This window comes from Mustela nivalis, assembly GCF_964662115.1.
Source record: "Mustela nivalis genome assembly, chromosome: 7".
NCBI classification, from domain to species: domain Eukaryota; kingdom Metazoa; phylum Chordata; class Mammalia; order Carnivora; family Mustelidae; genus Mustela; species Mustela nivalis.
Window position 1 is genome coordinate 4,674,363 of NC_139026.1, and position 16,974 is coordinate 4,691,336.

The 16,974-nt window shown below is 55.8% G+C and overlaps 1 protein-coding gene across 4 annotated transcripts in view; it reads right to left on the bottom strand.

Moving 5' to 3' along the window:
* PARVB (parvin beta) overlaps positions 1 to 6,564 on the bottom strand; it is a 101,040-nt gene extending 94,476 nt beyond the window's left edge. Inside the window, exon 1 of one of the 4 annotated variants that reach the window (XM_082739664.1) lies at positions 6,350 to 6,564. In XM_082739664.1, coding sequence (XP_082595790.1) covers positions 6,350 to 6,464 — 115 coding nt within the window. In that variant the 5' untranslated portion in view covers positions 6,465 to 6,564. Of the gene's footprint in view, positions 1 to 370; positions 467 to 534; positions 556 to 5,393; positions 5,673 to 6,349 lie in introns of those variants that run through there. The other 3 variants (XM_082739667.1, XM_082739668.1, XM_082739666.1) reach the window with 3 other exon arrangements.
* Positions 6,565 to 16,974: the final 10,410 nt, after the last annotated feature.

A 16,974-nucleotide genomic window follows, 5' to 3' on the forward strand; every position in this document is an offset into this window, starting at 1 on the left:
GCTCTGGGCCCGGAATCAATTTCCCTTTCTTACCAAAGCAAAGGTGCCAAGGGGCTCTGGTGGGCCACCAAGAACGAAAGCCCAGTTTGGTACAAACGATGTGCCCACGTGTGTTTCTCTTGTACATGTTCCCCTCCCCCCCACTAAACATCCACAAAACAAAGAGGGAGCAGGCTGGATCTGAAAATTGCCATCAGAGTAATAATCAAAGGAAGCGTCACAAAGCTCCCCCTGAACGCCGCTTCCTCTCCGCCAGACAGAGGAAAAGCAGAACTGTGGTTTCCACCCCACCGCCCCCAAGGAATACGCTGTAATCCAGGAGGTGAGCAGAGACCCTGCATTTCCTGCCCCACGCTGAGCTGCCCCCCACCTTGGTCAGAAGCAGCTCCAAGAAGAGGCATTTGGGTCTCCGGAAAGGGACCGCTTCCCTGCTTCTCTCCTCCGCGACAGGCTCTGCGGAGAACCTCACGGGCCCAACAGATCCAAACAGGACCTACACGGGCTTCTCTGACGACAGACCGTTCCAGAACTCACCACGTCCGTGGCTCTGGTCCTCACCTACTCACATCCCTCCACGGGCTCACCAGCCACTCTTTGCGTTCTCACAGAGAAAGAGGCCAATAGACCTTAAACATGACCTGCACTTGATGTTCCAAGGGTCCCAGCCAAGGCGATCACATGAGCGCCCGGAGATGGCAAAGAATTCCAAGAGCCCTCCGTCCCTGCCCAGAGACCAGACTCATTACAAATCCTTTTCCTGTGTGTTGCCACAAAGAAACACACTAGTCCGTTTTTATTTTTTAAAGGTAAACCAGAGGGCTGTTGAGATCTGCTGTAAGAGCACAGAGAAGTCACGCCCCAGTCAGCATAACGTCCCGGACCGGCTGCAGACTACCACGGACGGACCCAGGTATGTGAGCCGGGCACCGCGGATGGCCTGCAAGGCGCGGGAGCTGGGGTCTGGGCAGAGAAGGCCGCCTCAGCTACTCTGTGTTCCTGCCAAGTGTCTTCATTCTTAGAGGGGAGAGGCCTTGCCACAGTGGCTCCCTCCGCACTGTCCCCCGGGGAAGCCGAGGCACTGCCTGGGGGAAGCCCGCCGGCACCTGCCCACCCCCCACCTTCCCACGGTGGCCCGCTCCCGCCCACTGCGCCCACGGTACCCACTGCAGCCTCCAGACCTTCTACAGGAACACCCACCAGGCTGACTACGACCCACACGCCACACCACAGCCCAGCTGCTATGAACTGCCTGCCCTTCTCGGAAAGGGGCTTAGTGGGGTCTCCTCCAGCGCCCCGGGAGGGAAGCCCCCTACTCGACCCCCTCCTCTGGCTGATTCCCAGCCATCCTTTACATGCGACCAGGGACCCCTCCTCCAGCTAGCACGCAGACCCACGCTCAGGTTGTGTCCCCTCCCAGGTCACGGTCACCAGCTCGGAGGACGTCACTGCTGCCCCACCACCAGCTCCCCGCCTGCCAGAGGAGTGCAGAGACTCCTCCACCTGCGTCCTTAGACCCCAGGTCGGGGCACCCCCTTCCTCTACTATCCTGGAAGGGAAGAGCAGCCTTCACCTCCCCCTTTGGGGGTTTCTGGCCACGTGCCCTCCGAGCTTTCACGGAAAATTCAAAACCTTGTTATCTTCTAGGTAGGAGCTCTCACCCAGACTCCCCCTCTAAGAACCTGCCCCCCCTCAGGATTGAACTTGCTCACCAGGAGGCCGTGACCAGTGCCCGGGGCCAGGGGGCCCCATGGATTCTCCCCCTCCCTTCGAGGAACTGACCAGAGAGCCCCAGATGCTGAGCCCCAGGCCTGGGGTCCCAGAGTAGCTTCCCCACCCCCGAGGGCTCCTCGGTCTTCCCCTGGAGTTCTGGAGACCACCTGGGAAGGAAGCAGCCTGACCTGTCCACGCTGCCGCTCTTATCAGCGATGTTAGGGGATACCCACAGCGTCCCCGGGGGGCAGAATCACCCCCAGCTGAGAACCACCGGTTTCAACCAGTGACGTGGCTACTGGCTCCGGTTGTGTTCTCTCAAATACAAAGTGAGGGGGAATGTCACCCCTGCATAGACCTTGCCATTAATTAAGATTGTCCATGTCGCAGGACGCAACCACAGAACATCTCCATGCAGGCACTACTGCATCGGGTCCTGTGATTACAGAGCAGCGTTCAAGTGGGCTGCGCGGGGCTCCACGCAGCGTCCACACAGCAGATCGCTCTGTAAAAGTCACGGTGATCAGAGGGGTTGACAGGGTGGTGCAGAGAATATTCTCTCCCACGCGTTATTAAAGAAAAAAAGCGTAATCATTTCAACCCACAGGGCAAGGTCACAGCCGCCCGGTGATCCCTTGAGCGCAGATCCCCAGGAAGGGCACCACGAACACCGTGCTCATGGATTGGTGCTTCTGCACCCAACGCTTGGAAGACGACCCAGGAGAGAAGCAGAGGACCAGCACCAGCCAGGAGCAAGGCCCTGCAGAAGGCTCGTCGGGGAAAGGATCTGCAGCTAAGTGACACGGAACTTGTAAAATCCAACGCTAAGACATCAAACAACTTTGATTTAAAAAACGAGCCACTCTGCTGAGCATGGAGCCTGCTTCCCTTCCTCTTTCTCTGCCTGCCTCTCTGCCTGCTTGTGATCTCTCTGTCAAATAAATAAATAAAATATTAAAAAAAAAATAAAATAAAATAAAAAATAAAAATAAAAAAAAATAAAAAACGAGCCAAAGATGTGAACAGACACCTCCTCATCAAAGGGGACATCCAGACGGCGCACACGCACACGAAGATATGCTGAAGGTCTGCAAGTCATCAGGGAACGGGAGCCTAAGTCTGCTTGAGAAAAGGACATTTATAGGGACGCCTGGGGGGTTCCGCTGGTTAAGCATCTGCCTTGGGCTTGGGTCACGATCCTGGGATCCTGGGATCCCGGGATCAAGTCCCACATCGGGCTCCCCGCTCAGCCAGAATCTGCTTCTCCCTCTAGCTCTCACCCTGCTCGTGATCTCTCTCTCTCTCTCAAATAAATACATAAATCTAAAAAAAAAAGGACATTTACAGAAACAAATAAAAAAACAGAGAACAGGAACTTCCTAAACGTTTCCTTCCTCGGAGTAAAGGAGGGACAGAGCCCCCAGGTTGGCCTTTGGTTGCTGGTGTCTGGGATGAGGGCAGGTCCTCAGTGCAGAGGACGGGGAGGCCCCCCCACGGGGCCCCTTCCATCCAGGGCCAGGCTGGTTGCCCCCCTCTAGGGAGACTTGACAGGGCAGCTGCAGCACCTGGGGTGCCCCTGGCCCCACCTCCAGGCCTGCTGGATCTCTGGGGCCTTCCATCCGAGGTCATGAGGAGGACCCGGCGAGAGGAGTCTGTGCAAACCAGCTTTTAGTAAGTTGCTCTGCGAAGTCCCCAGGCCTTCTGGGGGAGCCGTGGGCTTGTTAAGCGCTCTTCCCACCCTTTTCCGACATCCGCAGTTAGTCACAGTTCTGTTTTCTGAAGCAGGCCACCACGTGACCCGAAGTGGTTCCCTCCCGGAGCCTGTCAGCCTGAATCACGCCGCAAATTCAGCCACGCGCTCTTCCTGCACTGGTTCCTCCAAAGCCCAGGGCAACGCATTTCCTAAAACGACCTCGCCTGAAGATGACGGGACGTTCACCCCACGTGTCCCTCCGTGCCCTGTCACAACCACGAGTTCTGCCGATCCGGGTGGAGTCCAAGCCCCGCAGGCTCCCCGAATCCCTGACCTCCCTGAATCTTCACACCCTCCCTTACTGGGGCCTCACCACCGCCCAGGCTCCCCAACTCACTGTCAACCTTCTAACAAAAAGGAAAACGAAACCCCACGGCACCTGACAGCACCCAGCGACCTCTGAGCACCCACCCTCTTCCTGATGTTCGGGGGTAGGCAAATGCGGGTCAGCCCATGGGGGCCGGGCCCCGCCCCGCCTCACAGACTGTGCCAAGAGCACAGAGCTCAGGAGGGCAGGCAGCCAAGGCAGCAGGGCTGCTGGAGGGCTGACAACTCTCTGTTTTAGGGCCTCATCAGCCAGCCTCTGCCTCTCTGCTGCCCACTTCCCAGAAGACCAGCGGGAAGCCCTTCCCAGCCCAGCCTCCAAACCCCCACCCCACTCCTGCATCTGAGCCCATTTAGGGGTTTTCGGCCTTCTGTTTATATGGGGGAACCCCAAGCAGGCCAGGCACCGAACTTTGAGAACCGAGGCCTGGGGAGCCGGCTAACTCACGCACAAAAGCAACAGCACAACGGCAAGCATCTTGGCCCTTCTGCTGTCTTCACGTCCCCAATGTTCTTCCCAGGATGCTCTGGTACCGGGATTCCCGGTGCACCAGTCGGACCAGACTGGCCCACAACGCCCTAGACACCCACGAGCTCCTAGAACCAAAGACAAGAAGCATTTCACTTTGGGCCCAGCCCATTATTCAGGCACGCGTTCTTCGTATTCCAAGGGCACAAACGGCACCCATAAAAAGCCATGACAGTCCAGAACATTCCGCCGCCGTGCTAGTCAGTGACAGACTTCTTTCACCAGTTCCTTCTGATCCCAAGTGAAGTGTGACCTGCTCTGGGCCGTTCTCGACCCGCCTACACTTTCGCAAATTCCTCAGAGCGCTTGGGATCCTCATGCTCTGGTCCGTGGGCTCGTCTCAGCCGGCGCCGCGTTCCCGGAAGGCAGGAGCCTGGCCCGCATCCCTTCTCCGCAGGCCGAACAAACTGGGACAGGGGAAGCGGCATTTCTGTCCGTAATTGTTCCAAGTCCCCAAGGGGACCCGAAATGACTTGTAGTGAGGGCGACATCGCAACAGCTGACAACACACATCACCGAGGCGGCAGGAATGACACAAAAGAGTGACTGTCATTTACCATTTGATAGGAAACAAATATACGCCAGTTTGGGCCCTTAAATTGTAACGTAAGGCTTGCGAAAGCGGAATGGCCAATTTGTTCTGGGATGTCTGGAAGCCCCAAAAGGTTGACAAGGCCCTACCCACAGGGAACCGAATCAAGTCATTCAAGTCATTCGGTGAAAGCTTCCCTGATGGGAGATGCCAGGGTACACACCTCCCCCCCCCCCATAAAAATCCCCAAGGAGAATGCATGGGGCTATGCACTTCCCCACGCATCCCTAGAAACTCGCAGGTCCCTTAGAGAGATGAATGGAGATCGGATGTCCCCGCGGGTATGCATCCTTGGGGTTCACTCAACCTGGAGCTACCAGGAGACTTTCTGGGGCGTGTCAGCCTCCGTGGTTTCAGGAAACCAGTCCATACATCCCTCTCCCAGCCCCTTCTTCCCCGACAGCGGCCTGAGGCCTGGCCTTCTCCCCCACCTGCCTTATCTCCGCGGCCTCTTCCGCTCCTCCTTCCTCCCAAGCAGGACTCACCCAGACCCATCCGGAATCCGCCCCAGGGGAGGAATCTCCCGGCTTGAACAAAGGGGAAAATTCAGGAATGCGGTCCTCAAAGAGGCAGCCAACAGCGGGGTATTTAAAACACACACAGTGGTGCAGAAGTTCCGGCCCTTGCAACTCTGAGAAAACTTTAGAACTGTAAAAGGAGGCAGGTAGTTCTTCAGAATGATTTTCCCAAGCACAGAAGTGGGAGCGGAGCTCTGCCGCCCGCCGTCGCGGCGCCCCCGCCCCCACCCCGGCCGTGGCCCGCACTCGCTGCACCCCTTTCCTTCCTCCCGGCTCCAGGGCGAGGGCCGAGTCCCCTGCAGGGGCTCCCGCCCCCAAAACACCAACCCGGCCCCTGGCCCGTGCCCAGCCAGCCCGAAGTGGCCAGCAAATGCTCAGCACGAGGAGGGTCACACGCAGGGCTGAGGGCAGTGGGCCCGCAGGCGGGGCTGCTCTCCAGCGGGGCTGAGCCAACCGCGACTCCGGCGGGCGGGGGCGCGGGGGAGGGGGCGACCCGGGCTCTCGCTCCAAGGCCCCCTTCCGCACTAGCGGCCATCTGCAAACCGCCCGGGAGGGGGCGGCAGGGCCGCGAAGACTCCCCGCCAGTGTTTAAAGGTCTGGGCAGGAGGAAGGAGCGAGGGTCAAGGGCGCTCCCGAAGGTCACGGCGGCGCGCCGCGCGGGGTCGGCAGGGTTGGGGGCTGGCGGGGACCCGAGCGCGCAAGCCAGGGACTCACCCCGGCGAGGCCGGGCGGGGACGCGTGGTCCCGGCAGAGCTCGGGGACGCGCGCGCGCGGGGCCCGGAGGGGGCGGGGACGCGGGGGCCGCTGGCGCGGGGCGGGGAGCCACCCCACGGGGCGCGGGGGCGCCTGCGCGCGGGGACGCGTGGTCCCGGCCAGGCTCGGGGACGCCTGCGCGGCTGCAGGCCGGCGGCCGGCGCACTCACCCTCCTTGGCCTTCTTCTTCCTCGCCAGCGTGCCGCCGAGCTTGCCCAGGAACGACTCGTCCTTCTTCATCCTGTAGGGCCGCGGGGTGGGCGAGCGCAGCGGCGCGGAGGACATGGGCGGCGCGGGGGACAGCGGCGGGCGCAGCGCGTGTGGGAGCCTCCCGGGTCGCCGCCGCCGCCCGCTCGGCCGCCCGGGGAGGGGCCCGCGGGGCGCGGCCCCAGCGCCCGCCCCCGCCCCGCGCCCGCCCCCGGCCCTGGAGCCGCCGCCGCCGCCACCGCCGAGGTGATGCGCGCGGTCCCGGCTCTGCCACTTTCACCCCCCGGGACCGCGTCCTCTCCCTCCCGCCCCGAGAAGTGAAGGGGCTCGGTCCCGAGGGCCGCGTGGGACCGCCCCCCCCCCGGCTCCCTGCGACCTTTCGTCCTACACGTTAGAGCCCTGCGCCCGCGGGCTCCGGGGACGGTGCCAAGGCTCCTGCGGGGAGCGCGACGACGTGCGTCAAGGAACCGCAGGGATGGGTCATTTCACTTGTTGAGCTTCTGCCCAGAACCGGGCCTGGGGCCGGGGGAACCCCCGTGAACGGCCCCCGCTCTTAAGAAGCGGCGGTGTGGAGGGCCCTGCCGGCCCCTGGGCGTCCTGCGAACACTTGCACGGGGAGCCCCGGGTGTTTCCCAAGAGGTGATGTGAAGGCCCAGGAGCCGGGCTGGCCTGGATTCAGGGCCGGGTGTTCAGGCAGAGAGAAGAGCGCAACTAGAGGGGACAGGGCCCAGGCTTCAGAGAGGGCAGAAGGGGAAAGAGGGCCAGGCGGGCCTTGTAGATGCTGGAAGCCCAGCGGAGAAAGGATTTTCTGGTTGGGATGATGCGATCAGGTTTGGGTGTACCTATTTGATGTGGCAGACACCAGGACCGTGGGGGGAGGAGTAAGGCGGGAGCCTGTGGTACTAGTTCCAGGCCCTGGGTGACTTAGGAGGGACATGAACAGATCCCGGGAGACGCAGGTGGAAGACTAGGAGTCAGAAGACTTAAGGCTGTTTCCCCCTGGGCCAGGGCTGAGGGGTGGGGTCAGGCTGAGACTGCGGGTGCCCTGGGAAGGACAGGAGAGTCTGGGTCCCAAATGTGGCTCAAGGGTGAACGTTCTCCTCTCTGCCCGCTCAGGGCCCACCACACTAACTCCCGCACCGTTCAGCCAAGTTCAGTGGGTGCCAAGCCCTGTCCTCCCGCTGGGGGTGCACAGACCACAGGGACAAAGACTTGCCCTCCAGGACAGCACATGCAACCTGCAGTGACACAGGACTCACGGGCCATACAGTTAGGAACCCAGTGAGGTGGGGGAGAGGAGGCTTGCGGGGGTAGAGCCATCTGACCTGGGATGGGGTAAAATCACCCTTGGCCGTTGTGCAGTAAAGGGAGAGAAGACGCAGCAGACCAAGGGGAGAGGGACAGGGAGAGAACGCGGAGTGAAGACAGGCACCCGGGGTTGTGAAGGGACAAGAAAAAAGGCACATGGCCTGGTGTGGTTTGAGCATCTGGGGTGGGGAAGAGCACGACTATGCCCCATTCGGAGCCCCCCAAGGCTCTGAGAGGGTCTGAGCAGAGGCCTGACCTGTTGGATTGATGCCGAGGGTGGATGGAAGCAAAAGCCAGGGTCAGAGAGCAATTCAGAAGCTCCTGAAACAGGCCAGCCCCGAGTCTCCAAGGCCAAGTACCCAAGTGGTACCAGAGGGAAAGGACAGACAACAGTGAGCTTTGAGGGCTGCAAACCACGACATTTGGAAAATATTTGGATGCCGGGGTCAGAGACAGCGGAGGGCCAGAGGTCTCTGAGGCTTTGGAAGGCCCCACTGGGGGTGTGTCTAGCCAGACTGGGGGAAACACAGAAAGGTTGCCAACTGGGTTATTGACATCCCAGTGGCACAGTTCGGCTAAACGGTGCTCTCGATCCTGGAGGGATGCTGTCATCGAAGGCGGGGGTCTCTGGCCCCTTTGAGAAGCGATGCACAGAACCGACCGTTTAAAGAAGGACACACACTGCCTTGGGAGGCCCACAGACACCCTCTCCCTCTGGCGGCCCTCAGCACAGCCACAGGCCCCGGCCGAGGGGGGTGGCGGAAAGGTAGCGTGGGAAGGGAAACAGGGCAGAGCCATGCTCCTGGGCCCGCAGAACTGGCAGCAGAGGGACAGTCCTGTGCCCGTCCCCACCAGTAATCAGTTGTTTGAATAGTTCATCAGTGCGTCCAACTTTCCAGCAAATGCACAGAACTTAGAATCTTCCCTTTTTAACGGCTCCTATGAACAGCACAGAGACGTGTGGAATCCTCCTTTTAAAAACATCATTACACCCATGAACAAATTTCTCTAGAACACACCTGTGCCTGACAATGTCCACCTGTTTCAAGCAGGACTACTCACCACAACCAAGTGATTCCCAGTTCCTCGAGGAGCTCCACTGGGCCTTACGTGACCGCGGGGTTCTTAGCATGCCGTAGAAATTGTTTGTATAGAAACATGATCATATATTACCAAGAAATCCCTGCAAAGCAACGACTTCTTGGTTAAGTTTACAATCACTCCCTTTTCTGCAGAGCGACAATGTGTGCATTCACACACACTGTTTGTCCCTCGCACGTTCTGGGCTGGAGAAGGGGATGATCTCGTATTAAAGGCAGCTTTGAAGATTATCTTTTTTTTTTTTTAAGATTTTATTTATTTATTTGACACAGAGAGAGAGATCACAAGTAGGTAGAGAGGCAGGCAGAGAGAGAGAGAGGGGGAAGCGATCCCAGGACTCTGAGATCATGACCTGAGTCAAAGGCAGAGGCTTTAACCCACTGAGCCACCCAGGCCCCTGAAGATTATCTTAAATTACTGTGTGAGTTGCAATGGCTTGTCTCGTGTGCATCTCAGACAGCAGGTCAAACACTGACTTGATGGCTGTGGACTGATTTATTTATATTTTTTTCTGGGCTAGATGAAGGAGGGACAATGGTACAACCCCCCCCCCAAATTCTCCTCGCTTACTGGCCTGGCTCGTGGGGATTTTACACAGTGTTCCCTCCACGGTCGTCTAACCAAAACGACTTTCCAGATCGGTTTATAGAGCAGGAAACATCAATATACACTTGAAGATTAGGAAGTGTTGGTTTTTAATTAAAAAGATAATTTAACAAGAAGCTGAAGTGGGACCTTCGCTCCTGTCCTCATCAACTCCGCCTTCCACGTCTTAGCACACTACAGAAGGATAGCCCCCACCGTCGCTCTGCGCACACTTTACATTGGGGAATAATTAGGAAAATCAGATTATGGGCCGCTGCCCCTAGAGAAGAAAACCACTTGATTTTGGGTTTGAAGTGTGGCTTCCAAAAAGGCCAGTTCCTTATACGCTTAATGACGGACAAGGAACAAACATCTCACGAGCGCGGGCCGTAATTCCTGGCCGCACACTGAGCCCCACGCCACGTGCTCTCGATCAACCCCATCACGCGCATGCCTGCCGATCTTGCTGTCTTTCCCATAAAGGGACAGGCACACGGGGCAATGCACGCAGATGTAATCTGTCCTAACAACAAAGAGCCTTAAAAGTAACGAGTTAGGAGAATGCAGAAAGCGTTTGTATGATGCAATACTACGGAGCGATCAAAAAGAATGACCGAGGGGACGTATCTTAAAAATGTCACGTGGAGAGGCCAGAGTGCACACGGGGTGCATCCATGTGTTTGAAGTTCAAAAACAGGTGACCTCCTTCCTATGCTGAGAGCGGCTCCCCCCAGCAGGAGAAGATCTTGCCTGGGTATGGGCACCAGGAAGCACGGGGTGATGCAAATGGTCCATGAGTTGGCCTGGGTGGTAGTCACTCGGGTGTAGACCTGTCCGCGGAGCATTTGCGCATTTCCCTGTATACCCATGACACCTCCGCAAAGTCTTGGGGAGAAGAAAGTACATAGGGGCGCCTGGGTGGCTCAGTGGGTTAAAGCCTCTGCCTTCGGCTCAGGTCATGATCTCAGGGGCCTGGGATCGAGCCCCGCATCGGGCTCTCTGCTCAGTGGGGAGCCTGCTTCCCCCTCTCTCTCTCTGCCTGCCTCTCTGCCTACTTGTGATCTCTCCTGTCAAGTAAATATATAAAATCTTTAAAAAAACAAGAAAGAAAGAAAAAGTAAAGAAATGTTACTTCTCGACAGGATGATTTGAGTCCTTTACCGTGCCTGCTTCGGGGTCTGTTCCTTATCAACGAGCCTCTTCCTCTTACAGCCCGAGGCTCCGTAAGCACAGAGAGAAGGTTTTGAAGCTGCCTGCTTTCTCTGATTTCAAAAGAAGTGATGTCTTTCAGAAAAAAATTAAAAGAACCAGCCCTGAGCTCTTGGGGAGAGGATAGGGAGCACGTCCTAGGGTGCGGACAGAGCCTGTGAAATGTTTCCGTGAGTTGCTCATTTTCAAACCTCTGACAGCTGTGGGAGAGTCACGAGTGTGTGTGGAAAAGCAAGGGAAAGAATGAATTCAGTGATGAGGAAGCGCTGTATCCCGCCTCCCACGCCCCCGCGCCAGGTGTTGCTCTGGGTACGATCTTATGGCACAGGGGGGCAGCACTGCCAAACCCGCTGTGCTCATCGTGTCTAAAGTCATCTTGTGGACAATGCTATTTAAGTAGTTTGCTCCTGGAGCAGCCTGGCAGGAGACGGTTGTGTGATTTGCACCGTAGCTGCTAGGAGCGTGAAAAGATGACCACACTTGCCTGGAATTTAAAAAATTGTGGCGATAACCCTTTCTCCCATACCACATGCGAGCAAAACATGAATCACGGACGGCCGTGATCAGCAGCCGCTTACTCCGTGATTTTGGAAACATCAGCAAGCTTGAGACAAGGGAAGTTGGGTTTCCATTTATTAGCAACTCCTCTGAGTCGTGAGTTTGCATAGTAGGCAAATTAAACTACATGTGCTCTTTGTTCCTAAAAATGGTTTGTAGATGATTGTGAGAGGTTGGCACCGAGTTATTGATTCCTTCCATGGAGGAGAATTGGTGAAGCACTCTAAGAGGTTATGCCCCCAAGACTTCCCCCCAAGCTTTTAGAGGACAAGATCCTTGAAAAATGCCGTTACCTTTTATATGGCTGGGAGAGCAGAGGCAAGGCTCGTTAGACATTCACACCTTAGTCTGAATTTCTTTCACCATTAATTTGCCATCTATGTATCACCTGCCGCGCAATGAAAGGCGTTGCTATCCTCCTCCCACCGGTCTTGGGAGCAGTGAGGGAATGAGAGCTGCGCTTCGGGTGGTGGGGAGGACGGTGAAGGGAGGGCGGGGCACTCTGGCGCAGTAAGCCTTCTCCAGGCAGCTGGAGGAAGCAGACGCCACGGCCACAGCCCATCCTGAGGACATCACTGGAGCCGGGAAAGACGGTGGTGCCGGGCAGGGGTCTGTAAGTGGCCAGTCCATGGACATGTTCAACTTTGCAGGCCATACAGCCTGTCACGACTGCTCAGCTTTGCTGTTTCAGCCTGAAAGCAGCCACAGACGAGACATACATCCGCAGGCGCGTGTGGCTGTGTGCCAATAAAACTTTATTTGTGGGCACAGAAATTTACATTTCACATCACTTTCACTTGTCACAAAAGAGTCTTCTTTTGATCTTTTTTTCAAAACACTTACAGCGTAAACCATTTCTTTGCTCACAGGCCATCCAAAGACAGGCATCGGGCCAGACTTCAGAGCCGACTGTGCAAAAACTGAATTTCACTTTACCGCACGTTTTGCCAGAAAGCCGTAGCAGCGGTAATGAGGATGGGACCACCAAAATCAGCGTTTAGAAGCTGACCGGGATTCAGATCCTGTTGTTTCGAACTCGGAGGAAGTAAGCCTACAAAATCCTTCCTTGTGTTCCAAAATGCATTATTACCACAGCCCTTCCAAGAGTGGGTGGGTAACAATCCCACTTCTTATGTATCTTTTTCTATAAAACTCTCTGTACAATTATGTAAGGTAGAAGGACATTGCAACATGGCTTGCCTTTTTGGAAAACAGGAACCACAAAAATGTGCATCTGTGATTATGTAAATCGTGGCGGAGTCCGGCCGCACTCAACGTTTTATGAACAGGGAGGAGCTGTCTTCCTGGGGTGTGTGTGTGTGTGTGTGTCTGCGGTGTGGCGTTAAGAGGAAAAGCAGAATTCCAGATCTTGTGAAACACTGAAAAGGACCCAAACACCTGCTCAGTGGCGCTTACACACTAATGGCAAGGGAATCAAATTAGCATATGGAAAGCCCACATACGTGTGTGTATTTTACATACATGTGTGCACACATACGTGCGGTTTAGGTATAAATAAGCCTGTTCGGAAGCTCACCCTTTAATCTCCAAATACTCTGTCAAAGGGGGAACGACTGATGGGAACTTTGCTTTTCTCCCCGGCAGTACGTAAAACCAACAAATTGATGTTTATGTAGAGCGAGGAGAAAACTGATTTGAGGACTAATTAGAATACGCCTTGATTGAGAAAGTGGGTCTTCAGGCGGAGAATGAGCGCCCGTTCAGAACAGGGCCATTCACCAGCCACTCGTTCAAGCTCTTCTCTCGCAGGGTCAAGTGTGTTCCTGATTATGCACCTGGCGCGCCTCCTGCGGGTTCGAGGCTGAGTGTGGTGGGAGCCGAGCCGCTGGGAGCAAAGAAGGCTCTTGAATCCAGAGCGTGTTAGAACGTGGAGCTCCACTCTGTGCGGCAAGGGATCTTTAGACTGTCAAAATTCCGCATGGAGGGAAATCGGGAAGACGCAAGGCTTGAAAATTCGATTCAGCCTGTAGTGCTAGTTGAATGTTTACGTATAAAGAGCTATTAAATCACGGATCTTAATATTTTTGCCAGAAGCGCCAGGTGGGCAGCAGAGCACGGGCCCTTGAACTCGGGGTTCATGAGATACAGAGTCTGTCCTGTGCAAACATTTTTTGACAAGGGAACGTTGTCATTTTCATGGAATCTGAAAGAAAAATGCAAAACGAGCGTTGCTGCTCTAGAAGCACCGCCCAGAGTGGATATTCAGTGAATCAGTGATGAGTCCCAGAAGCCTTTCTCTGAGGGTGAAAACAACCCAGCGACCCACCGGCCAGTGATCGGAGACACACAGCGTGGTCGATCCAGGCATGTATACGTGAGATGCGGACACGTCCCACGACACGGATGAACCCCAAGGACGTCACGCTCCATGAAATGAGCCCGACACAAAAGGACAAGCCCTGTGAGCTTCCACTCCCATCAAGTCCCTAGGGGAGTCCCCGTCAGAGAGATGAAAGGTGGAACGGTGGTCACCAGGGCCTGCGGGAGGGGGTGGGGACTGACAGTGGAGCGGGGGCGGAGTTTCGGTTTTGGAGGATCAAGACCGTTGGTGGTGACAGGTGCACAACGCTCTGCATGGACTCCAGGCCACTGAGCCACACACTTTTACATGGTTGCAATTTTAAGTCGTAGCTTATATATATATTTTTACCATATATATATATATATATATAAATAATATATTATATATAATAAAATATATAATATAATAATATAATATATAAAATATATATATATTTTTTTTTAATCTTGGGCCTAAGACCTAAAGGAAATCAAGTCCCGAAAGAAAAGGTAATTTAAGACACTGAAAAGGACAGCCTTAAGGTGAGGGTGAGACTAAGGCTTTCCTGCGGAGGGAGGTGACAGGAAGGTGAGACGGATAGAGCCGACAAGGAAGGAAGAACTGTGTGAGTGACAGTCCCCGGGAGGCGGCAGAGGGCTGGCCCTTGGCAAAGAAAGAGCAGAAGATGTGTGCACCAGGGACCACGACGGGAGGAGAAGGACGGAGGTGAGGAAGGCCACAGAAATGAGGCCTGCAGTGGTGGTGCTGGAGGGAGCTGTGGACGGGCCCTCCCGGCTAACCTGCAGAGCAAGGCCGGGGACAACCACCCTCCCTTAGGCAAAGTCACCGCAGCTCACCCGGGCACCGCAGCTGCCCCATCACGGCCTCCTGCCCGCCCACTTGCCTGTGCTCCCTGCCACCCCCTCACGGGCAACAGTGTCTCTGCCTTTGCAGCCCACATCAGAGCTTTGCACACACCAGGAGCTCAGCGTTTGCTGAATGAATGAATGAATGAATGAATGAATTTAAGGCAAATGATTAATGACAGCAGGTTCAGCCACTTGGCGGTGACAGGGATGTCTGCTCCCAGGCAGAAGAGCTTTTATTGATCAGGGCAAATTAAGGTTCCTCCTCGTACACTCGGCCCCGGTGACAGGTTCGGTGACAACGGACACAGGAGAGGATGGCGTGACATGGAAATAGGGACAAAGCTTCACTGTCGCCAGCCCCGTTCCGGGGTCCTCTGCTACGCGGGGCACGGGGGCCCACCAGCGGCTGTGTGCCGTGGGGGAGTCGGCTTCGGGTCCCAGAGCCCAGTTGGTTGGAACCTCCAGGCCCATGTGGGTCACCTGGGAGCTTCAGGAAGCGCAGGTCCTGGCGGAGGTGGGCAGGGCTGGGCCCGAGACTCTGCATTTCTCACCCAGCGCAGAGCGGGCAGAGCGGGGCCCGAGGGAGACTGCACTTCTCCGGAGTGCGGCTCGGAGACCGGCCTGCCATCCTTGGTGAATTCACTCGGCCCCCGGGGCAGGGACGTGGGGCGTCACCGGGGGCTTCTGTCCCCAGACCCACGACCCTGCCTGGAGGGTCAGCTCTGCCTCCTCCACATCTCCTTCGCTGCAGCCCTCCCCCGCAGAAAGCCTGCGTTCACGCCTCCCCATGCCCCACCTGGCCCTAGGTAAGACCTCGTATCCAGTAAACCCAGTCTCACCACCGCCCTCCCCACCTTCATCCATCCGGGCGCGGCCTGGTGCGCCAGGCCCCTGTGATCTTGGGTGCGCCAGGCCCCACGATCTTGTCTCCCGACTCCCCGCTGCCATTACTGTGGCCTTCCAGAATCATCCAGGCACCCACAGCCACCAGCAGCCCCACTTGCGAGCTGTCTGGTCTGGAGGCCATGCTGATGAAAGGGACCTGTGCATTCCCGCATCTACCGACCCTCTTAGGTCTGTTTGGGGTCAAACCGACGCCACTGCTCTCCAGGCTGCCCTGCATTTCCGTTCCCGAGGTCTCTGTTCCAAGGAGACTTAAATCACCAGACAATACACACCTTCCCTGTTTTACCCAAGTTTTCCTTTTAAAGTAATCTTCCAGAAGCCTGCCTTGCAGACAAACCTTAGCCGGGTGACGGTGGTCAACATCACGGCGGGGGGCATGTCCCGGGCTATAGGACGGGAAGGGGACTTTGACCTCTGTGGTCTTCCTCCCCCGTCTACCTGCCCAGCGCTCCTTGAAAATGTCAGGGCTGCCAAAGCAAGGCAAGTCTGGGAAACTGTCACAGCCAGGAGGAGCCTAAGGAGACGGGATGGCTCAGTGTGACGGGGGATCTTGGATGGGCTCCTGGGCCGGAAAAGGACGTGAGGAAGAAACTAAGGAAATCTGAGTAGAGACTTTAGTTAAAAACAATATATTAACTAATTAATCGTGAGGAAGAAACTAAGGAAATCTGAGTAGAGACTTTAGTTAAAAACAATATACTAACTAATTAATCGTGAGGAAGAAACTAAGGAAATCTGAGTAGAGACTTTAGTTAAAAACAATATATTAACTAATTAATCGGTTCCTTAATTGTAGCAAAGGTACTCAGACTAACAGAAATCGTTAATAATAGAAGCTGGGCACGGGGGTAAGTGGGAACTCTGCACGATCTTTCACATTCACATATAAAAATCGAAAACTGTAAAATGGAAACTTTATTTTAAAAATATCACCATTGATTTTTAAAGAGCTGTGGCGTGTTTTCACCTTTATTGCAAATAAAGATTTTCGGAATTTTCAAAGCTCCTGAGGAGGTCAGCGGGGGGGATGTGTGATGAGTGAGACGCAGCACCAAGATCCTTTCTGAATCAATCATCTATTTTTAGAATCCTTTTGGGCCAACGGTGCCTCATTTTCCTTAAAATTCATTTCAGAATGCTTAACCCTTTTGCCAGTTCTGGCTGAGTCAGAAGACGGGGGGCAGCATCAGCTCAGCAAGGGGAAACTGAGCGGAACCCAGAGGAGCCGCCTTGTGCAAGGTCAAGAGGGTCACCCCCCAGCTTCCGGCGACAAACCCGCGGGCTGGTGCCTTTCCCGGGGTGCCCAGGGCCGGCAGGGGGCGTCTTAGCCCCTGGACTGCCTTTGGCTCTGCCACTCTGTGACCGATAGAGATGTCCAGGGCAATATCGAGTTTGATTGTGGTTTTGTTTGTTTGTTTGGGGGTTTTTCGGTTACCAAGGTCCAGAGAAGTGGGGGTGCTCATTTTCTTCTGCTCTCTGAGGGGAGAATGACATAGAAAGAGATAAGCCCTTCTCCAGACGCTGAGGGCTGGGAAGGACCGCGCCAGGAGGAGTTTCCCGGGAAACAGATCGAATACATTCGAATTGAAGGCACCTGGTCCAGCCCTCACAGCTGCGCGTGCAAGGTGTGAGTGAGTGAGCAGAAGTGACAGGAGAGAGTTTCCAGACGGCCTAGGCTCCGACTCCCAAGCCGTGCTCTTCCAGTCTGAGCCAGGTTGCTGTTCCCCGCACTTGTGCAGAGGAGCAGCGG